Source organism: Anneissia japonica, unplaced genomic scaffold, assembly GCF_011630105.1.
Source record: "Anneissia japonica isolate Jap-2015-1 unplaced genomic scaffold, ASM1163010v1 scaffold997_len2565447_cov190, whole genome shotgun sequence".
Lineage (NCBI taxonomy): Eukaryota > Metazoa > Echinodermata > Crinoidea > Comatulida > Comatulidae > Anneissia > Anneissia japonica.
In genome coordinates this window covers 1,862,124-1,887,027 of record NW_022696369.1, presented here as the reverse complement: position 1 = coordinate 1,887,027, position 24,904 = coordinate 1,862,124, and the positions used below count along the sequence as shown (strand labels likewise).

The window sequence follows — 24,904 nt, the reverse complement described above, 5'->3', positions numbered from 1 at the left end:
ATCACTCAAAATAAATATTTATAATCAATGTAAATATGCATCAGCACACGTTATACATAGGCCTACTATAATAACACATAGACCTAAACGTGATTTAAAAAACAATTTTAAATCCATAAGTCCCAGGCCAGGTCTTTCAGATACAGAAATATGATATTGTATGGTTCAGTTTGGTTTTTATCCTTTTGCAAGCTCTATAAAGTCTGTCTCTTATACACATCTAGATGTGTATAAGAGACAGGTCTAGGACCGAATTAAGTCGATTATTGTATCATTTTTTTCAATTAAGATCTGAAGAACCGTGTTTAAATTTATATGAGGTCTCACTACGAATAAGACGCATGTTGAAAAAATCAACTTTAACAAATGTTTATTTGAAATATTTGAGTAGACCTACGTTAATTTTATTACGATAGTTTATTTAAACATTGATACTTGATATAGGTCTACTTTTTAAGTTACCGTGTTTGCTCGAATAAACACCTCATTTGAGGGGACGTCTATTCATGAAGACGTTTATTGGGGGTTAATTTTTTTGGTGTAAAACGGATCAAGTCCCTTGGACTTAATTATTGATCCTAACCAGTTAGAATAGGCCTAGGCCCTAAATGTAATTCTACTGGACTAGAACATTAATTAAATGTGTTGGAGAATGGTGCTCTGCTTACATTGGTTTTCTTTATCACTTGGGGGTGGCGGGTGGTTATTCGAGGAAAAAATAAGGGCCGTTTATTCAAGATGGGGCGTTTATCCGAATTTTAGGTAGGCCTATGATTTATAACGACATTAAATATAAACCTATGAATTGTTAGCTTGCCCTGGTCACGCACGCAGACAGCTATCATGGGTGGGCATAATGATGATGTCATTGTCATAGAGACGTGACCTAAATAATGGAATAGGCCTATCACATTTAGGGCCTATTTGTCACGTAATATTTGATAGTGTGGACAGAGCTCTAAATTCAAATGTAGGCCTATATTATTTCCTCATTTAATTATTTTATAATTTTTTAAAAATTAAGGTGAAGGCATATAATCTGCTCAGGGCGGCGGCGCTGGGGGGTCCAGAGGGGCAAAGGACCCCTCGTCTGGGACTTCTGGACCTCCGGCTTGGACCCCCTGTCTCGTGGAATTTCCAGCAAGGTCGTCGGGGAAAAATGAAATGTCGATAGCCGAAAGTACAATTTAGGATGCTTTATACTAAGTAAGCTGTCAATTAGGGATTAAAAACCAGGTAGGCATAAGTTGTTAAAAACTGGTTTAGTGCGAGCAGTGCAGTGTGTAAGGTGTTCACTGTTGTAGGCTCTATCTATAGGGGAAGGGGATGGGGGTGCTAGGCTTCTCCGACCTAGGGTGGGGATGTGGCCTTCCCCCTCATGCTATTTACAAAATTATGGTCATGTGAACCTACCTAGATAGAGATTATACGCCATCACAAAGCAAGAAGGTCATGCATATGCATAAAGCCTACTCTTCTAATAAATAAAAAGCGCTCTACTTAGTTTTTCCACATGTCATGGAGCCACTCCTTGATAGATAGAGCTAAGTACAGGATCATATTTAGTTATACCTAGTTCTAGGCTGATCATCAGAAATATGGAAATATTAATTGCTATAAAATTAAGACCAAGGATTCAAGGTTGCCTTACTAAATTTATTAAGCACCACATGGCCGGTTAGCTCAGTCGGCAGAGCGTCGTGCTAATAACGCGAATGTCATGGGTTCGAGCCCCATATCGGCCAAGTAAATTCTTTTTTTAATTTTTATTTCTAACAACTATGAATTTTAAATATTTCATAATTATAAAATTACCTAAAATAATGTCATTACAAATTTTTCTACTACTAAATACTACTACTAAAACCGTCTGAATTTTTTTTCGTAGGATGGTTTGGTAAAATCTCATGAATTATTCATAATCACCCTTATAGAACATAATTTTGCGCAAGTGTTATTTTCAAGTCAGCTCTATTCACTTTTATGGCCTCGGGATTCAGCCTTTGCATTTGAATAATTGCAAGAATAAAACAAGTGATTGAGGGTAGATTTTGAAGTTTAATACATTTACATTTACTGTCAATCTGAAAATACAAAATACTATTTTAATAAACTTTAATTGAACGCCTATTAGTATTGTATTTGCAGACTGACAGTAAATGTAATGTATTAAAATTCAGATGCTACTGAGTGTAGTAAATCACTCAAATACAAGGCCCATAAAAGGGCTGAAAATTAGGTCCCATCGCAGGGACGAATACAGGGCGGGGGAGCCGTGGGGGCCGCGGCTTCCCCACCCCCTGGAGCCCCAATTTTAAAGCTTGTTCTTGCTAGCCAATACAAATTTCCAGGGATCACTCAAAATAAATATTTCTAATCAATGTAAATATGCATCAGCACACGTTATACATAGGCCTACTATAATAACACAGAGGCCTAAACGTGATTTAAAAAAAATCTTAAATCCATAAGTCCCAGGCCAGGTCTTTCAGATACAGAAATATGTTATTGTATGGTTCAGTTTGGTTTTTATCCTTTTGCAAGCTCTATAAAGTTTTGTTTTAATACTACAGTACTACTAGTAATAATAATGATGATGATGATGACGATGGTAATAATAGATAATAATATTAATAATATTTCCGGCCATATCTAGAGGTACTATTTCCTCAAATTTTCGCACCTAAGCCCCAAGGGGCTAGAGGTGCTTGTGAAATTACGACTTTGAAGTATGTAAAGAGCATACAGTACTCAAAAACAATGTTTATAAGCTTTATTTTCTATGGTGCATCACACATTAATAAGATCTAAATGGTTGCCGAAAATCCCTGACAAAAGATCATGAGAAATTTGTTGGCGCTTCATTTTGAGCATATATAATGGTGATGTGATGATGATGAATTTTACTAAAAATGTCATTTTCTAGTCATCTAGAGGTACTTATTTCCTAAAATTTTCGTACCTTAGCCCCAACCATGGAGGGTTTGAGGTGGGTGTCGACTCACGAAATGTCTACCCCCTCCCTCACCTCCACCTTTCAAAATTGTGCCCTTCCTGGGTATGACATTAAACTCCATCGAGTCGACACCTGACTCGAGTATGTCTTAGTGACTGCTGATGACTGGAGGCGAGAATGCATAAATTTGTTTTTAGGATGTGATCTGGTTACTTTTGCATGCCCATTTTTCGTGATTATGACTATCTTGGATAAAGAATGTTTTGAGCAGTGGTGGATTCAAGGCCCTCCCCCCCCTAAATTTTTTCAATGGAAAAAAAAGAAAAATATATCCAAATTTAAGTCTGAGAGTAATTTCCGGCCATCTAAAGGTGCCCTAATCATAAATGTTCTTACCTCAGCCCCAACCATGGTGGGGGCTGAGGTGGGTGGTTCCTCAATTTGTAAAAGTCCTCCCCCTGGGTCACCTCTCTATTGAATTCCTGGATCCACTGCACTGTTGGGTGTTTTTATAATTATTGTTAGGCTTACTAATATTATTTATGATGCGTTTATTTAAATTGTCACTTTATCATCTCACAACAGCCCTAAAAACTTCCAGAGCGCGCTACTTTCCAGGGGGATTCGCCCCTGGAACACCCTTCCCTCAGGGTCCTCCGTACCATGCATAACGGTTCCTCCCCCACCCACCCACTTTCAAAATTCTGGCTACGTCCCTGTCCCATCGCTAAGTGCAGATCAGCTGATCATTCAGGCTGACCATCGAGCATGCGCAAATATGTCCTTTAAGGACAATTATGAATAAATCATGAGATTTTACCAAACTATCCTACGAAAAGCATTATTTTTCAAGCCGACCTTAGAGAAAAAGAGAAAGGTACGCTGTTGGTGGCGCTAGCCATTTTTAAAGGGATCTTCCGTCCCTACACGTTGCTGCTCGAGAAGTACGTGTTGTCAATGCTTTCTGAGTTTCATCTTCTTGCATCATACCAAAGTTTTACAATTATATAAATACCTCATTTTTGTCTATCTGCCAAATTTTTGTTTGCGATGTCTGCAGATGGCCAAGCCGAAATGCCCTTGGGGTGAGTAGAGATACAAAGCATCCAGCAATATGTTCTCTGAAGTAGGCTTAGGCCTAGGCCGCTTTACTAGCACTGCAGGTTGGGCCTCCTGAACTTTCCAAGCCTAGGCCTAGCCTAATTAGATGTAGAGAGAGGGCCAGGCCTAAGCTAGGCCTGTAGCCTATATATGAGGCCCAATAAAAATTGTTATTTTTATCACCCTATCTCGTAGGCAGAAAAAGTGATGAGGGAGAGAGATTTTTTATTTTTATTTATGAGTTAGGCCTATGTTGAATGGTTTTGGGAGTCATTCTTCTGTTGAGTGGGGTTCCCACTTACAGTAGTAGTAGTTAGGTCAGGGCACATACATTAGAAAATTTATTAGATTATCACTCTCTTTCAAAAGAAAAATTGATGAGGGCAGGAGGTTTTTTTGTTTTTTTTTAGGTGGGTAGGGGTTGGGGTGCTGTGAGGGGGAGGGGGAGACAGGATTATACTTGGGAATTCCCTATGATTCAATGGCCTATCCAAAACTAAACCTATAGTCCTATATTCCGGTGAAAGAAATCAGACATTACATCAAAATAATCAAAGGGAAGGGGACAAATTATAGTTAGTAGGCATACTGTACAGTAGGCACCTAGGCTTTGGTCTTTACCTTGAGCTGGGCCAGCCTTTGCCTAAACTTTCTTTCTTGATGTCGTAGGTTAGTTTTTGCCTAACAACCAATCCAACCAAACACACCTATCACAAGCAAGATAGCACACTTGTAATGCATTATTTATGTAACAAATTACTTTTAGCAGCGAGAGTCCCTGTGTAACATGTAGCCTTCATGCTGTGAATCAACCATCTGATCAGCCCACTAGGTGGGTCTCTTTACGGACGGACCGAGGTGTTGCCTATTTTCAGCCTCATATTTGGAACACACAAGTCTTCACGCTGCGAATTAACAATCCGATCAGCCCACTGGGCGGGTCTCTTAGGGATGGACTGCGGTGTTGTTTATTTTTAGCCGCAGTTAGCGAGCTGTTTATTTTTAGCAACAGCGAACAACAAGTTTAAAGAATGGGCTTTGCATTTTCAACTTTACTGCGATCTCAATATGTGATCTAATAAATTGGAAGAGTTTAAAGTCTGCCGAATTTGGAGCCAATTCCTTTATAATTTTGTGAGCCAAGTTGCTTCGTGATGTCAAAATTAAGTTCTATGTTGGTAGGACTAGATGTTTGATTTCACTAAATTTGACAATTGTAGACTACTGTAGGCAGAGCTACTGATTTTAATGGTTACTCTTAAGTAGTATTAGTAAGAGTTCCAGTTTACATTACTTTAGTATGTATAGCCTATGTTGGTATCTGTCATTGGCCCGCTGGTCAGTTGTACAGTATGTCGTCGACTTGTAGCAGCCCTAGCTAGTGTATCTAGACTAGGGAGGTCCTACCAATTATAAAGGGTGGTGCCAGGATTTGCCTGACGGTGGTCCGATGTCTCTGTCAAGAGCAAAGTGTACATTGTGGGTGTCGCCTAAAATCTTTTGAAATTGATTCTGGTGGGGGTGGCGAAGCCTCAAAAAATGTTGATTTGAAAGTATTAAAAAAAAATATATGTCAAGCAGTAGAAAAATGTTCCCGCTGAAAGCTTAGGCTTAGCCAGTGAGCCGTCCGGCCGTCTTTTGGACGGTCTACAATTATTTAGGATGGCCACTTTTACTGTGATGGCTTGGCCTAATTAGCTCAGCCTAGCCTAATTGGGCCTGGTCTACCTTTAGCAAATTCTTTATATTCTTCAAATCCTTCAAATGTTACATTAAACTAAAGCTAAATCATATTTATGTTTGATAAAAACAACATTTATTGATTGAATGTACGTTGTTTCCGTACCAATATTCGGTGAGAATTCCCATAGGCGTGGGCCCATCGGCTCAGTGCTACGCCCACTGGCTTTCATTTTAGACGGCCTATATCATTTTTCTGGCTAAACCCCAGGCTGGGAGCCTATTTTTTATTTTAGAAGCCAAGTTGAATAAAATGGCATGATTTACAGTACTTTGCTTATTCTCTAGGCCTGATGGACAACCAATCTCTAAAAAAGCTTTAAAAAAACAACAGAAGGAAGCAGAGAAGGCTGCCAAGAAGGCTGAGAAAGCAGCAAAACAGGTAAATCTACACTAGATTATGAAATTTTTAAAGTATAATTTGCACAGTAGGGTCTAAGCGAGACTTTTTTATAGCTCTTTTTGCCAACTTATTTTTTTTAAGATAATCAGAGAATGGCGAAAAAAAAAAATAATTTGCAAATGGTTTTGCCAAAAACCTCCAGAGTAGGAGAAATTTAAAATAAAATTTTATTTGTGAATGTAAATAATAATAATAATAATAATAATGTTATATTTATATAGCGCATATTGCACATTGCCCCTAAGCGCTTTACAAAGAAATAATATAGGCCAACTGAGAAAATGTAAATAACAATAAAATAATAAAATTAAAATAAAATAAAAAAATAATAATCATAATAGCAATAATAACAATGAGACTAAACTATTCCTATTTCGTAAACTAGTTAATGGTTGGCCATTGACTCCAAGGAGCTCATCCGCCCTTTGTTCAGCTATTGGTTTTTCTTGCTGCTGGGTGACCATAAACACCCTCCCCTCAGCAGCCACTAAGACATATCTGAGAGGGTTGTCAGTTTAGTCGCCGACGCCTCGACCGGATGAAGTTTAATGTCGTACCCAGGACGTCCCTAACTACCTTAAGCTAGGCTTAACTACTCTTAAATACAGTATATTACTCTTAACTAAATTGGTTAAACTATTCCCCACCGGACACCATCCCGGTATTTAGCAGTATTCAGGAAGAAACACACACATCTTGTTTTTGGAGATTTCAGTGCAGCGGCGGGTGTAATAAAAATAAAGAACAACTTTTATTTTTTCTGAAATTTCCATGTTTTTGTTTTTTTATTCAAAATCATCATTATTGACATGCGGTGGGTTCCCCAAAATGGTATAAAAAAAAGTCTTGCCTAAGGAAGAAAGTTTATATCACTATTACAACATACGGTAGCCATCATTAGGAAAACAACTTTACAGTAATGTAATGTAAGTCAGTTGTTACGTTGTCATTTTCTTTTGCACATAATTTTCCTATCCCCTGTGGGCTTCAGACAATTTTTTCAGGAAAATATATCTCTTTTGACCTCTATTTTCTATGGTCCTCAGGACTTCACTATAATTGCATACTATATTGCACAACAAGTTCAAAAAGTAATATATTATTATTATACTGCCTTTTAATATTCCATTCTAATTTGTTTTTGTTTAAATTGCTAAACCAGAATAAACCAGATAAATTTTTTTTAACAATTATGTTCAATTGAGTAAGTTAGGACATTTTCTTTTTGTATTTAATATAGAAAAAAAATCAATTTTATTGCCATTGGTATTGTTACTTGTTTGTAAATTTTGTGTTTTTCCACTTCATCAGGCAGCTGAGGCAGAGGCTACCGAAGAGGATGATTTTGCAAAAGATCGCTATGGCATCGCACCACTAATACAGTCAAAGACTGTTGTCGGTATGTGATACAGTAATTGAATATCTGCTACTAACTTATTGTTCTTGCTTCAGAAAAAGGAATGATAATTAAACACAAATTAATTTTATTAGTACCAGTTTAGTTTTTCATTGATGAATGGAAATACAATACATCCTCCAATTCAATCCCCTCTTATTCGAGGATATTTTTACATGGAACATAATAGCAATTGTCGAAACTGTACATATAAAAATATACAAAAGGCACTTATTAAGATGATAGATAATTTTATATATTGAGAGCATTTCCTATCTTTTAGACCGTACACTTGTGAAGCTACAAACCCTTGTAGAAGAGAAGGATGGTGAGACGGTGTGGGTGCGGGCAAGACTGCACACAAGCAGAAGCAAAGGTAAGGACTAAAATACTTCACTCAATTTGCGATATTTCTATTTGTATTAATGTGTGCATTCTTTTGTAATTTTAGACGCATGTTTTTACATTTTCTTTTTGTATTTTTTTATATATTTTTCAAATTTGTAAAGCAAGCTTTTTTTAGTCATGTGCTACAATTGTGTATATTTTGTACAAAAAAAAATAGTACATTATGTTGATTGTTTGTATAGGCAATACAGAAACCCTGATATTTGATAATGGACAAAAATAGTAAAATGTATGTATTAGCTTAAGTTTCCATTCCATTAATTTCTTTTTTATAAATTTGGTACAGGAAAGCAGTGTTTCATAGTTCTTCGTCAGCAGCAGTTTACTATCCAGGGACTGGTAGCCGTCGGAGACATTGTCAGTAAAGGGATGGTCAAGTTTGCTGCAAAGTAATACGCTTAACACTGTGTCACTTAAAATATTTTTAGATGTCTATAATTGAAATTGCTATAGCAACAGTGTAATTTGGTGTTACATATCAGTTCTATGAGTTTACTGGAGACTGCTGATATAGAAACTTTATACTCTAGTAAGTCTGGTCTTCCTGCAGTTTCTGTAGTAAGATCAGTCAGTACATAATCTTGGATAATTACATATTGTAAGAATCGTATTAGTACATATTTATGATTTTAACCTCTGTTTCAATCTGTTGTAATACTATCGTTCACCCTGTCAGAGATAGTGTGAGCGATTGTATGGAAACTGAGATTCAGATATGTACTTTGGACTTTCTTTCTAGTTATTGTTACCTATTTATAATTTTTTTTATCGGGGTTTTAAGTTAAGTACATGGATGATTCACTAATATCTAATTTCAAGTACATTACACAAATTGTCTAGCCCTTATTCACACTTGGAGAATTTATTTTGCTAGCATTACCAAGGAGTCAATTGTTGCAATACTATCGTCCACCCTGTCAGTCCACTTTGGGCTTTCTTTCTAGTTATTGTTACCTATTTATAATTTTTTTTATCGGGGTTTTAAGTTAAGTACATGGATGATTCATTAATATCTAATTTCAAGTACATTACACAAATTGTCTAGCCCTTATTCACACTTGGTGAATTTATTTTGCTAGCATTACCAAGGAGTCAATTGTTGACATTGAAGGTGTTGTCAGAAAGGTGACACAGAAAGTTGAAGGATGCAGTCAGCAAGATGTGGAGCTTCATGTACAACAGGTAACAGCCTCTTATTTTAAAAACATTTCCATAGCAATAATTTTTTGTACCTGTTACGAACCCGCTGCCAGCTGATAGTGATTTTGAATAAAATTAAAATTGTCCAAGGAATGAGGACTTTTGTTAGTAAGATGGTTCGTATGTGGTGCCCTCGGTGGGACTGTTCTATTCTTTTCGAAGGGGTGTTTAGGGAACAGATGCTTCAAGAAAGCTTAACATTCTCTATGAATGTTACTGTTTCCAATGACAAGCAAAATAATAAAGCACTTTGAGACATTTTCAAGATACAATCATACATTATATATTTTGACCATCTATGAATCTATGTATTGTAATTGAAGCCATTATCACATTATTCATATTGAATATAGAATACAAGCTCAACAACTGTCATTATAAATGTTGTAAGAATTAACATAACATGCTTAAATATCGAAAATTTACTGCATAAACATTATCAGGCATATTATGTACACACAATCATCTGCAAACCTTCTCTGCCCCTTCCAAGACCAAGAGACTTAAACAACTTTAAAAAGAATGTTATAATTAATGTTTGTGGTACACCAAATTGATAGTTCTGGAAAGAACTGAGAGTGTCCCAATGTTTCGATTGAGTCGCTTCAATAATGAATAATGAAAAATAATGAATACAGACATGTTTTGGGAACTATCTACATGCTGTGCAACAAGCATTTTTTATTATTGTTAATTCACTTTGCAAACATTCAAACAACGTTATAAGTATATATATTGCTTTTCAACAGTTATTTGTCATCAGTGCTGCTGAGGCCAGGCTGCCATTACAAATTGAAGATGCATCACGACCAGTTACCGAGGATGAGGATGGTAACCAGGGACCAACTGTTAACCAGGACACAAGACTGGACAACAGAATCATTGACCTCAGGGTTAGCTTTGAAATCCTATATATATTCTGTTTGATTAAATTTTAAAGTGAACCAGCCATGAAAATGTGAACAGCTGTCTGGCATGAGCTCACGCCAGAATCCAGTGTGTAAGTCTATGCCCTGCATTAAAGCCTCACATCCAATGCAGCCTCACATCTAATGGGGTATAAAGATATTTACATTTTAAAAAGGAATAAAAGAATTACATTCAGACTTAAAATATATAGATGTATACTTTAATCAATATCCAAAGGGTGGACCTTAGCAAAAAGTCCATTATAATTATACTTTTCGGAACTAAAACAGGAACTTGAAAATTCATTTTGACAGTACTGTATACTTCATTGTTTTGTTTTTTATTTAGGATCACATACTCATTTAATATATATAATTAATGTACTGCATCTTTTCTTCTAGACTACAACTAACCAAGCTATATTTAGAGTTGAGGGTGGTGTTTGTGAGTTATTCCGTGAAGCGTTAAGAGCTCAACAATTCACAGAGATACATACACCAAAGATTATAGCAGGTACATTGCAGGCTGATAATTTATGGTCAAAGGACTGAAGAGCTAAATTAAAAAATAGTTGATTTATACAAATGATAAACTTGAGCAAAGTTCATCTTTTCCCCCTCTTACCATTGTAATGTGAAAATGAACGTTAACCTCTAGTAAATTATGTTTGCTTTGTATCCAAATTATGAGTCAGTTAGGTTTAAGCATTATAACTTTTGGTCAAATAATGCCACTATTGATTATAAATAAATTAGTTTATAATATAATATATATTAAATAGTGAATGTCTTTTGTTATTACACCATATAAATGTGCTTTATTTCTTCTTGTAATTGGTGGCGTCTTCAACATTAAGTGGAATATACAAGAAAATACAGATTGTACACACATTATATCCGCGTACTAAATCTCACAATACAGAGAATGTTATACTTATGTTAATAATGTTCTTTTTATTTCAATCAATCAATCAATCAAGCAATCAATCAATCAATCGTGACATTTATTTCACCAAAGACAACAAAAAACAACATACTTGTTTTTCATTTTGCAGGTGCTAGTGAAGGTGGTGCAAATGTATTCCATGTTTCCTATTTCAAAACTAAAGCCTGCCTTGCCCAATCCCCACAGCTGTACAAGCAGATGGCCATTTGTGCTGACTTTGATCGAGTCTTTACCATCGGAGGAGGTAAGATTACTTTTAGTTGATACGTCATTAATTTTTTTATGTGTTTCATTCGTCTTCACCTTCAATGGTTGTACTACTTCTGAACTATGTAATGCTGTAATATAATTATTATTACTATTTCTATTATTGTTGCTGTTATTATTATCACATATGAATTTAAATTATTAACATTATTTTACATGCTCCCATGACCTGTATAAAAACCCATACTAGGTGGACACCTTTGGGACCAATAAATTGTCCCCTTTAAAGAAGTGGCCCTGAATAGGCATTAGCTGTAGTGTAAACAAATATATTCTCTATGGCTTTGTGGCTAAGATAGTATCCCATAGTAGGTGTTACATCAAAGAAATTTTTTTTTTTACTGTATTTCAAATCCTAGTGACTTTTTTTTTTATCTTATCTGATAGTCTTCCGTGCAGAAGATTCCAATACTCATCGTCACTTGACTGAGTTTGTTGGTTTGGATGTTGAAATGGCTTTTAACTATCATTATCATGAGGTGAGATGTTACAAATAGTTTATTTATTCTTAAATAATAACAAACTTTTGACTAAACATTTCATGTGATGTAATTGGACTATATACAGGTTTTAGATCTTTAGGTATAGAAGCATTTCTTCAGTTTTGTTATTTTTTTTAGGTTGTGATGGTTATTGGTCGAATGTTCAACCACATTTTTGAAGGCTTAAGTAAAAGGTACGCGACTGAGATTAAGACCATTGGTAAGCAGTTTCCTGCTGAGCCCTTCAAATTCCTTGACCCACCTCTTATGCTCAACTACTCGGAAGGTGTCAAGATGCTGAGAGAAAATGGTGTTGAGATGGGAGATGAGGATGATCTAAGGTAAGGTGCACTTACGTGACTGGAAGACAATCCAGATGTGTATAAGAGACAGATTTAATATAATATATATATATAATATAAATATATGTTTGGTACATAAATGTGTGGTAATTGTAACTTTGTGATGCTTTTCAATAACAAATTAAAATTACAGCAGAGTATGGTACTATCATAAAAATTATCAATCTACAAGTCCATTCCAATAATGTACTTACGTATTTCATGGTGTGTAGCTCTCTCTACCAGCAAATCTGGGTCATGAATACGCTGGGCTCCTGACAATATCTCTTCACCTCTCATAAACATATCATACGAGTTCGATAATTTCTTTGTGTTGTAAAAAATAAATGGTAAAATTCAATATAACAATTTATATTTTATTTTTTTAGTTGAATTTTACAGTATATTTTTTAAGCAAATTTATAATATCTAATATTTAACCCGATATAATTATAAAGTAAACACAATAATGTTTGTTTTATTTATTATAAAAATTGCTTGTGATAAAGAAAAACTTGATTTGAAAAATGGCATTTAATTCCTCACAAACTGAAGACAATATCATAATCAAGAAATTACCACTTACTGGGTTGTTGGGATCAGGCATAGTGTAAAACGGACGTACAGCCAAAGGGTACTTGTCCAAAATGTAGAAAAAATTAAAGTTACTGTGTAAAAACTTTATATAATAAAACACGAGCTATGTTTGAATATGCAGTATTTTCTCCTGTTTTTGTTTGTTTTGCTTTAAAAAAATGCTCTGTATATTCCATATAATATTTGAACAGTAAACCAGATGATCAGGCCTATACGTTTTGATATACCGATCGATAATGACCGATATACCGATCGATAATGACCGATGACAACATAATAAAGCGTCTTCATTAGGGGATTTAGGTGTCTTCATACCTTTTAGCTTAATCCTCCTATTAATTACTGTGTGTGTATTTTGTAAAGCGTCAGGAAGCCTAACAGACCTTCTTTCAGTAATTGCTAAGCCATTCCCACTGCATCGTACAGTATTTGGATTCAATGGGTTTCAGTCATTATACTTTTGAATTGACTTACTGTTGATGAATAAGAATAAGATAAAGATACATAAGAACTTTTTTATTTCTTTTTTACGTATCGTAATAATAAGTAAATTGACAAGCAATTATGATTAGGAAAATAAAAAATAATTAATTCTGTGATTCTTGTTAATAGATGGACATGTATAACGAAAATGTTATTGTTATAATAGATAATATGGATTGTCGCAACATGGTGAAAAACTGACGAATCGATGAAAATCGAATGCTTTAACAAAAACGACAAAACCAAGATGAAATAGTCTATCAATTTACATCTTTTGTCAGCCATGGTCCCACAAAAGGTAGGCCTATCAGGCTACACTCTTTCAGGTTCGTTAGAAACAGACTTAGTTTACTGTACTTGCATATTTCTATGTAGTGGAAATTCGTGTCTCGTGAGGGGTCATTTCGCGCAAAAGCACAAACAAAATAAATAAAAACACATAGAATAGTTAAAGCTGTTTTAATTTTCCATAAGTGAATCAGTGTAATTTTTATGTTGATGGTTTACTTATTGAAAAAGTTTTTTTAATATATATCAATGTAGCTCTAATCTAAAACATTAGCAGTTTCACATCCATTAGCAAGGAGCGTGACATTGATCACAGAACAACGTCACGCTCTATTTTATTCTTAAAGAGTGAGGTTGTTTATGCCCTGGGAAAATAAGAAAAGGGTTAGTGTTTTATAGGATTTTAACACAGGTAGGTCTGCCTTTTATTGAAAGTTGCTCGAGCATGTTATGTTACAGGTGTATTTGAGTTTTTCATGAAAACCCTTTTAACTTGAGTCAATTTATTAGTGCCTTTTTATCTCCTGCTTAAATCATTTCTTTGTGTTTGTCTTTCACAAAAACTTTGACAAAAAGTTGGTGGTGGCGAAATAAAATAAACTTCTCTTGTGATAAGTGAATATTTGAGAGGTTGTGATTTATTGCGTCACACGTGTACATGCGTACCCCCTTACCTCTACAGGAGATTCTATTTGTTTATATATTCACCGCATTTTTATGAGGGCGACCCCTTCAACAAGGCTGATTTACATCAGGTACCTGAAACAATATTAAAACATCAAGCGCATATCACCATTATTATTACCAGCATCATCATTATCATAATAATAATCATAATCATTATTTTTGGATTTTTTTCTTTTGTAATACTATTATTAAATTTCCTTTTGTTTATTATTATTATTATTATTATTATTATTATTATTATTATTATTATTATTATTATTATTATTATCTCTTTGGAGTTCTTTGTTAGTTTACTTTTTTCTTTATTCCTCTCTGAAATTGTACCTTGATCAATCACTTGAATTTCATTTGTACCCTTTTGTTCAAATGACAATAAAGAATATCGTATCGTATCGTATTGTTATTATTATTATTATTATTATTATTATTAATATTATCATCATCATTTACCCATCATCAAAGGAGCTCTACACCTAATTCTCTGTACTCCATCCGTCATGTATGTTTACCGACGGTAGGTAAATTTAGGCTGATTTATTTAGTCTAGTTCCGAAATGGATTATGTGTCTAGTAATAATAACAGTGCTCCGATATGTTCATATGTTGCCTCGTACCGTGTGTCGCTATTTTATTATGCACCTGTTAACCTTAACTTGCGGGGGGGAGCATGGAGGAAAGAATCAGATGCTGAGGATAGGGAATCGGCGTTCGTCCCCTGTGAACCGTCATCTTATAGTGAATTATGTATTGAAAGGAAGTCGTTATCCATCAAAATTAATGCTCTCTCGAATATTATTGGACTGTTGGTATGCGAGAAAACCTCTTTTTTAAATCGACTTTCTTGTTACAGAATATAGTAATCAGTCAGTTTCAATATTATACCGGGTATCAAGCCTGTTATCACATTTTTAACTGTTGTTCTGCAGTTTGTTATTGCAATTTTTACAACTTATAGGTGCCGCTGCTTGAGATAATTTTCCACCAACGGTATCACCATCGACATCGTAAATATTAATGCAATTGTAAAACGATCGTATAGCAAAACCAAGAACAAACATCGTCATCGACACTCACCTTCCTCTATTATCGTCATCATAATCTCCACCATCATCTTCGTCATCATCGTCGTGATCATCATCATAACACTTGTATAGTATTTTATAGGCATGATTTTGCTAACTAATTATCATTGCATTGACATTTACGTCTTTAGTAGAGAGATACCTGCACTGTAAAAACAGCGTGGTGCAATTAGACACAAAGCTCCACTCAAAGTTGTCCCGTTTTTGTTGACGCGTTTAAAACGTGTTTAGACGTACCTTAGTGTATTTAGGATCTTTAGCATTCGATGTCCTTAGGTATTTGACATCATGATGTCAATTACCTAAGCACATTTAACGTTAAACACGTCAGAAACACATTAGCTATTAAACGTGTCACCAAAAACGGGACAACATGTGTTTACATGTTGTTTTTACAATGTGGAAAAGTGCTTTCAGTTTTTTCTGACTTCGAGTCTTAACTACACGCTTCACAACTTTTCGAGTTCAGAACTTCAAACTTACAGCCCATTGTTCAGCACTGTATCCATAAAGGTTTAACTCCGGTTCGCCTTTATTGTCATACATTACGTAAAATGTTCTTTCCCAAGGTTCAACGGCATAGAAATATATATAGGCCTAGTGATTGAGATAGCAATCAATGAAGCATAAGCAAGTGACCAGAGTCGTAATCGAACCAGCGACCTTATGTGGTTTTAATCCTTTTCTATGACTTGGGAGTCCGTGAGTACATGAAAGGCCTATGTCGTCATTACGTTATAAAGATGAAGGACATTCGATGCTACTGGAAAATGATTGTGAAACAAAACCAAAATCGTCGCGATGTCGTCGTTGACACATTTGTATTTTAATGATCATGCTTATCACCACCACCACCGTCATCATCATCATCATAGGCCTACCTACCACCACTATCATCCTCATCATTATTATTATCATTACCATCATCATCACGACACCATCATCATCATCATCATCATCATCACCATCATCATCATTAACTTCGTCATAATCATTATAATTATTATTCATTCTTAAATAAATTATTTTCGTTTTTGATTTTCGATGAGCTACATACACTCGATCACCGAAATCCAGTTGTCTCAAATTCCAAAGTTGCGTTTCTACAGTACTCCACCTGTTAATCCTAACCATGGAATAATAGGGCATGAAGTAAATAAAATAACGAGTTGCTTTCCCTTATGAATCGTCTTTTGACAGATTGAGTTAACATTTTAAGTGAACTCTTCCTCCATCAAACTTTAATTTAGGCCTATAGTGTGTTACAGTACTTGCTTTCCGATATCCGCTGGCAGGCAAAATTTCTTACTCTGAACGGTTGAAACGTCTAAATCTTATGTCCATAATCGAATTAAGGTTTTTTTTTTTGTATTAACTTCGTTACCAAATGATGTATGAGATGTTTGATGTTGATGTTTTTAAACATATATATCTGTTAATTGTAGGCACACTGACCATCTTAAGTTATGTAATAATTATATTGCACGTACGGATTGTTTTCATAATTCTGTTTCACTTCTTTGTCAGACACTTCAGGAAACTACCTGTGGATCTTCTGCGACCGAATTTTAATTAGCCGGAACAATTTTAAAGCGTAGCATTAAAAGATAGTTTACATATTTTTTTTTTTTTACCTCTATAAGAATTTTTATTCTTTAAAAAAATTACAATTAAATTTTGGATATATGATATAATGAGGAAATCTTTATCATTAACAATTTCAATGTTATCTGTTTAGTATTTCAAAGTGGAGAGCCTCTTGACCATTATTTTATTTATAACGTTAAGCAATCCTGCTTCGTTGATTTACTCTTGTATTGTTATTCTGTTCTGTCATGTTAAAATCAAAATAAATGATAGGCCTATATGATATAACACTATTGGGCGTAAACTGCCAGCTAAGGATGTAGCACCTACCCTCACTTGTCCGGCTCAGGTTGAAAGGACTTACTCCTGTGAGTGTCTAAAGATTATTTGAAGTAGCATCGATACGCTCCGTTATCCCCATTATCAACAATTCCAGTTATAAATATTTTAACAATCAGCACAAATGGATTTGATCAGTTGTAACATTTGGCTTTTCCCGATCAATACCGATCGATAATGACCGATGACAACATAATAAAGCGTCTTCATTAGGGGATTTAGGTGTCTTCATACCTTTTAGCTTAATCCTCCTATTAATTACTGTGTGTGTATTTTGTAAAGCGTCAGGAAGCCTAACAGCCCTTCTTTCAGTAATTGCTGAGCCATTCCCACTGCATTGTATTTGGATTCAATGGGTTTCTGTCATTATATTTCTGAATTGACTTACTGTTGATGAATAAGAATAAGATAAAGATACACAAGAACGTTTTTATTTCTTTTTTACGTAGCGTAATAATAAACAAATTGATAAGCAATTGTGATTAGGAAAATAAAAAATAATTTCTGTGATTCTTGTTAATAGATGGACATGTATAACGAAAATGTTATTGTCATATGATAGGCCTAATATATAATATGAATTGTAGTCGCAACATGGTGGAAAACTGAGGAATCGATGAAAATCGAATGCTTTAACAAAAACGACAAAACCAAGATGAAATAGTCTATTAATTTACATCTTTTGTCAACCATGGTCCCACAAAAGGTAGGCCTATCAGACTACACTCTTTCAGGTTCGTTAGAAACAGACTTAAATTACTGTACTTGTATATTTCTATGTGCAATTCGTGTCTCGTGAGGGGCCATTAAGCAAAAGCACAAACAAAATAAATAAAAACACATAGAATAGTTAAAGCTGTTTTACTTTTACATAAGTGAATCAGTGTGATTTTTATGTTGATGGTTTACTTATTGAAAAAGTTGTTTTAATAAATATCAATGTAGCTCTAATCTAAAACAGCAGTTTCACATCCATTAGCAAGGAGCGTGACATTGATCACAGAACAACGTCACGCTCTATTTTATTCTTAAAGAGTGAGGTTGTTTATGCCCTGGGAAAATAAGAAAAGGGTTAGTGTTTTATAGGATTTTAAGACAGGTAGGTCTGCCTGTTATTGAAAGGTGCTCGAGCATATTATGTTACAGGTGTTGAAACGAGGAGTGATTGTTCCTTTGATTTTTTTTTTATTACTCCAATGTCCTGCCTGAATAGTAGATATTGTACAATTATAATAACCCAATAGCAACACAATACAGGGTATATGGATCTAATAGGGACCGAGAAATGGGAATACATACACCGAGGTAGATAGGACTGATGACAGAGTGACAACGACATAGAGATCCCTACCCTCCATTTAGGCCCAAAGTGAAGTGTCATATTTCAAACTGTAGCTCTCCGTCCCTGTGCCCTATGGATCTGCTGGTGAACTTTTATGAGGGGCAAGATGGGTAGTTTATTTGTTTGCATGTGACTTTATTGACACTTGCTCTAAAAACACATTTCTTCATAACCTTTTTAGAAGGTTAGTATGAACGACGCGCCCTCACAATATTTCACTCGACAGCTGGCAAGACGAATAGCATGAAGATCATGAAGATTTGTTTTTTTTTTTGGTCCAGGAATAGCATCTGTATCCCTGCATCCTTTCCAATCAAAATCATCATCGTTGTATATTATGTAGTTAAAATAATATTTTTGTATATGCCTAGGCATATGGTATACTAGACTGTATATAGGCATGCAATACGTGGCCAGCAGACCCATACATTTTCTTCCAGGGGCACGAGTAAAAATTGAGAACATTGTTCCGAGGGCCAAATCAGTGGTCCGGGAGGGAGGGTTGGGTAAATCCTAATATGGGGTCCCGGAGGTGTTATCCAATTTAGTACATTATTTACATGGTTTCACACTTGGTAAGATTGGCTGCAGCCGAAGAAAGTGGCCGTAGCCAGCTATTGGACATTTGGGACAGTCCCACACAATTTTTCTAATGAGTCCACAAAGAATGGGTCCACATTTTTAAAAATGGGTCCAAATTAGGCATAAAATGATCCAGTTTTTGAAAAATGGGTCCAGATTGCTCATATTTAGCCTAAAATGAGTGCAGATTTTTCATATTTTTGCGTAAAATGGGTCAACTTTAAAAAAAATGGCTCCACGTTATTTGAATTTACCCGTAAAGTGGGTCCACCCTGATATTGTCCCAAACTGTTTGAAAATCTTGGCTATGACATTGGTGGTTTGGTTAGGTTGATGGTGTGGGCCCCTCATGGATACGCCACTGGCATTTGTCGGATCATTTGGACCATTGGGATCGGAACCGTATAATAAATATACATTCATGACTTTATTAAATTCACCTTTAGGAGGTACGCATTGCATAACATTCACTTCCTATTACATGGCTATCTAAATCACCTGAGATTTACGAATTTGTTATTGATAATGTACCCCTTACTTCCTGTGTGCACAGACATCGTGTTCCCAAGTCATGAAGCCAGGGGGAACAGTGTATGCTTACCTGCATGAGTGCTCGATACATTTCGTGACCTAAATAAATATCAAATCAAATCAAACCACTGAGGAGTCAAGCAGATGTATTTACTGCGCAGCATTTGAAATACTGTTGTTCAAAATCTGATTTGTTTAGAGGAGGTTGTTATTCCCATTAATGTTGTTTGCGACGACACCTGGTCTTGCTATTAATAGGTGTAAGCATTACCCCATAGGAGTGTTTATATTCCTAAGTCACCAGTCATCTTCACCTCACTTACTAAAATTTTTCAACGGTTTCGTTTTTTAATGTAGTTTTCTTTTTACGATTTTGTTTTTCAATTGTGCATTTCTACATTCCCAATATTTTATTTTACTATATTTCAAATCTCATCCACTTACAGAATAGATTAAGAATAAAATATGAACAGGCGTATAAAAATGTAAAATTTAAAAAATACAGAAATCAGAATAACAAACACATTATTAACAACAGGCAAGAAATAAAAATAGAATAAACAAAAGCAGATGTATTTACTGCGCAGCATTTGAAATACTGTTGTTCAAAATCTGATTTGTTTAGAGGAGGTTGTTATTCCCATTAATGGTGTTTGCGACGACACCTGGTCTTGCTATTAATAGGTGTAAGCATTACCCCATAGGAGTGTTTATATTCCTAAGTCACCAGTCATCTTCACCTCACTTACTAAAATTTTTCAACGGTTTCGTTTTTTAATGTAGTTTTCTTTTTACGATTTTGTTTTTCAATTGTGCATTTCTACATTCCCAATATTTTATTTTACTATATTTCAAATCTCATCCACTTAGAATAAACAATAATAAAATCATTAATAAATAAAATGTCAATAAAAGCGAGCATAAAAACCTTAAAATATATTGTGAAGAATATTTAAGGTTAAAAACAAAGAAATTGTCAAAAAATAAATCAATTGAGATAAATATTTATATAATCCTTTCTATTATTATTATTTATTTATTATATGTGATGATAAAGTCCTCCCTAATCCACACTGGCGCTAAACTACGGTACCGCTGCACAATGGTGTCTTAGGACACACCTCAAGTAAATTGCCGAGAATTGGTTCTTTTGCATTTTGGGTACAATAATCCATATATAATTTACGTTTTTAAATAGTATTGTTTTATTTTATACCGCTAGGCCTACTTTTATATTTGGTTATGTTTCTATGTTCTTGGTTTCTTCTCCAATTAAGAATTGGCACTCAGGGGTCCTTATTTTCATCAACATTCTGATCATCATCATCATTTAATCATTAATCTTTAATATCATCATCATCATTCAATCATTATCATCATTCTGATCATCATCATTGTCGTCATCATCATATTACAAGTTGTGTATGTGGGTCAAGGTTTATCCCTCCATGCTTTCATTCAGTATGCAGTACGGTACTGTAGCCTGGTTCTCACGAGAGCCCTAGTATCCGGAATGGGAGCTAACCGTTAGCACCTGCGTGAGAACGCCCTATCGGTTAGCGCTAACCGTTAGCAGTATCCGGATACCGCTAACGGTTAGCAAGTGCTATCGGTTAGCAAGTGAGCACGTTTCTATCATCAACCAATCACACGTACGCGTATACAATTTCCAGTTTCTTATTGGCCAGTTACACGATCATCATATTTTTAGTATCCGGATGGGGATTTTCTCGTATGGATGCACGGCAGCTAACGTTTAGGAGGATCCGGATCCTGCTAACCGTTAGCAGCCGTGTGAGAACATAGCCTGTAGTTCCATACTGACAAAATCAGTCCCGGATGTCAATCTGTACCGGTAAGATGCTGTGTGTTCACATGCGCCGAATTCAGAGCATTCACGACAGCCATGAATAGCATGAATTATTACACATCCATCATATGTCAACTTGAACGGACCAACGCAACGGACTTGAATAACTTACAGTGAATATTAAAATAAAAATAATTGGCCATATTTTGCCACAGTGCATTCCCGGGTCACGTGTGGCCCTATCCAGGATTAAAAAAAACAAATTAAATTAATATTTGACGACCTTTCTTTGCTTGACGTTTACCGCAGAGAATATTAGGGCCTACTGTTATGTTTTCTTGTTTTTCGAATGTATTCTCGCTGCCGCTTGGGGCTTCAAGAATATCGGATCGTTCAGATTTTTCAGACCTCTAAAAAATAAACACGGGTGTTGGATAGGAGTGAATTTAATTACATAAAGTGAATCACTAATTAGTGATTGTTGTTATTGATATATAATAATTGTAGGACCAACGCAACGGACTTGAATAACTTACAGTGAATATTAAAATAAAAATAATTGGCCATATTTTGCCACAGTGCATTCCCGGGTCACGTGTGGCCCTATCCAGGATTCAAAAAAACAAATTAAATTAATATTTGACGGCCTTTCTTTGCTTGACGTTTACCGCAGAGAATATTAGGGCCTACTGTTATGTTTTCTTGTTTTTCGAATGTATTCTCGCTGCCGCTTGGGGCTTCAAGAATATCGGATCGTTCAGATTTTTCAGACCTCTAAAAAATAAACACGGGTGTTGGATAGGAGTGAATTTAATTAAATAAAGTGAATCACTAATTAGTGATTGTTGTTATTGATATATAATAATTGTAGGCCTAATTGCAAAGGACGCAGATGTACATGTAAGCAATGCACTTTTTTTTTTTTTATAAGATCTAGTAAAATTTTTCCTAGGCTCAGTGTTCTTATTTGGCCGATTTCAGACTTGTTTTTATTTTTACACACACAGAAAATTATTATTGTACAGCAGTATATTAATACTGTACTGTAATGAAGAGAGTATTGTATATTGTATTGTATTATATATTGTATATTGTATACATAGTCACATCTACCACATAAGGTACAGATGAATTTTTTTGGTGTTTCTACTTGAAAAAAAATATATCAGTTGACATTTCATCTCAGCCTCAATTTGTTCTTATTTTGTTCTAAATTTTTAAGAAATTTCAGTCTCAGTGTTCTTATAAAATGTGTTCTCATAAAAAAAATAGTACCGGTATATATGGTAAGCGAATTTCGCCGAATCACCAGAAATTCTGTTTCCTGCACCGACCGACCATATCAAATCAAGTTTATTTAAGTTTTAATATAATAATTAGTATATATATAATATATATAGGGCCTATACTATAAATAATATATATAATATATATAATATAAATAATATATATTATATATATATATATATATATACATATATATACACTATTCATTATAATATTATTTACACTACTGCTGTGCAAATAGCTTCTAGCTCCACTATATGATCCAAAACTCGGACTGTATGATAAGAGAATCTGCACCAATAATGAGAGAATCTGCACCGGCGTTTCTTTGTATGTTAGTCTTTAGAAATACGCGATATTGTGTTTGCTCATCTAATGATGTATAATGTGTCAATGTACCGACTTTTTAAACTAGTATTCTTTTGGCTTCATTTAACGCTTCAGCATAAGACCGTACGAAGGTTAAACGCTATTGTAACTAGGCTGCCGTGCCAAATAAAACAGAACAAACACACGATGGTATTATTTATAATAGTTAACAGCCATTAGTTTTGATAATTATTACCGTACATAGGCCTGTGTTGTGTTGGTGAATAGGTGTATTCCAGATTGGGCGCCAGTTTGGGATGTATCTTTTCATTTCTGTCGTTCGTTTTTATACTGTATTGTTATTAATTAGGCCTATATTATTACTAGGTTTAAATAATAATAATTATTATTATTACTATTTATTACTGTGAACATCATTATTATTCATAATGGTATTATTATCATTGTTATATTGCTATTAACTGTATTATTGATGTTATTATTAATATTATCACTAAAATGAAAGCAAAATTAATATTAACTGCATGATAGGCCATATACTAATACTGTATAGCTAACGACCTCCATGATCGCCAATGCACGATTCGTTGCTGTTGGCCTATTATTATTAATATAGTTAATTCTTATGTAAATTTATCATTTAGGGCCTCGATATAAAGACATTCTCGCATTGGGGTCCTAATTCCGCTTCTTTTTAATGCTGTGTCTTTATTATATTTTGTCAAAATGGAATAATGTTATTTTAAACCATAATAGATTATTAAACAAATAATACGAATATCATCTAAAAGATGTATAAATACTATTCCCTATAGACTTTATAGACATTTTCTCCAAGGTGACTAAACTAAACGCCAACCGCAAAACACTTTTTAGGCAGTCAATTGTTGCTAAGAAACCATGGTCGTATAACCTCACAAGAGATGCCCCGCCCCCATTCACGAGATTTAGTCCGATCTCAATATCTTGGCCTATTGCCACGGATCACAAAAAGAATAAAATATGTGATCAGTGACTTGCTTTAGTATCTAAGATGATAGTGTAAGCTATTCTCGTCAAAGGAATGAGTCTGATTGCGCATGTTTTTTTTATAGCTTCAGCGGTAACAAGGTTGAATGATATCTGTCAATATAATAAAGAAGCCAACAGCATGTTCAAAAGACGCTAACCATGAGTCTTCCGCAGATTCGAGTATCGGAAAATAATCTAAAGCGGGAAATCAACAGGTTGGAAACAAATGAGACGAAATTGAAAAGGAATCTAGATATGGAAAAGGAAATTATTCGTCAATCTTTGGTAAAAATTCTCGACGTAAAAAGTGACCCAGTTCGGGTAACTCAAGGAAACTTGCTTCGTCGATCAGATGATTCCATGAAAAGTACTGGTATTCCACTACTGCCGATGCGGCCGAAGACAAGCGGGCCTCGCATGTGTCGACGGCATTCTCTCCCGGCGTCGATGTTGTCGCTTAACTACGACAGCACACACAAGCTGATTTTGTCAAAAAGTTACGGAGGCGAAGTGTCTCATATTCCTGATTTTAATCGCCTTGCAGACCCTGGTCATTTCAACCAAAATGATACGTATTCTTTTAAGTCCGATTTACGAATGAAAAGCACGGACGACACAACTTCTGCGAATCAAGTCCTTGTTAATAGGCATATATTTGATAAGGATAAATCTAAACAACGAAGAAACAGTGTTTCTGCAGTCTACATGTATCGACATCGTGATCAGAACGGTTTACAGCGACCATCGTCATCATTATGCTCATCAATGTTTGACTTGAAAATAAAACCGAATGATTTATC

The 24,904-nt window shown here is 34.9% G+C and overlaps 1 protein-coding gene and 1 non-coding gene across 2 annotated transcripts; both read left to right on the top strand.

Moving 5' to 3' along the window:
• Positions 1 to 1,672: 1,672 nt before the first annotated feature.
• Positions 1,673 to 1,745, top strand: Trnai-aau. Its single transcript has one exon. It is a non-coding gene; the product is annotated as a tRNA-Ile (tRNA).
• Positions 1,746 to 3,856: 2,111 nt separating this feature from the next.
• Positions 3,857 to 12,152, top strand: LOC117102053 (aspartate--tRNA ligase, cytoplasmic-like). The gene is made up of 11 exons (XM_033242268.1): positions 3,857 to 4,041; positions 6,086 to 6,179; positions 7,512 to 7,599; positions 7,880 to 7,972; positions 8,291 to 8,393; positions 9,084 to 9,186; positions 9,954 to 10,097; positions 10,515 to 10,626; positions 11,168 to 11,302; positions 11,713 to 11,804; positions 11,946 to 12,152. The coding sequence occupies exons 1-11, from the start codon at positions 4,007 to 4,009 to the stop codon at positions 12,150 to 12,152; spliced, it is 1,206 nt and encodes a 401-aa protein (XP_033098159.1). The 5' UTR covers positions 3,857 to 4,006.
• The last annotated feature ends 12,752 nt before the right edge of the window (positions 12,153 to 24,904 follow it).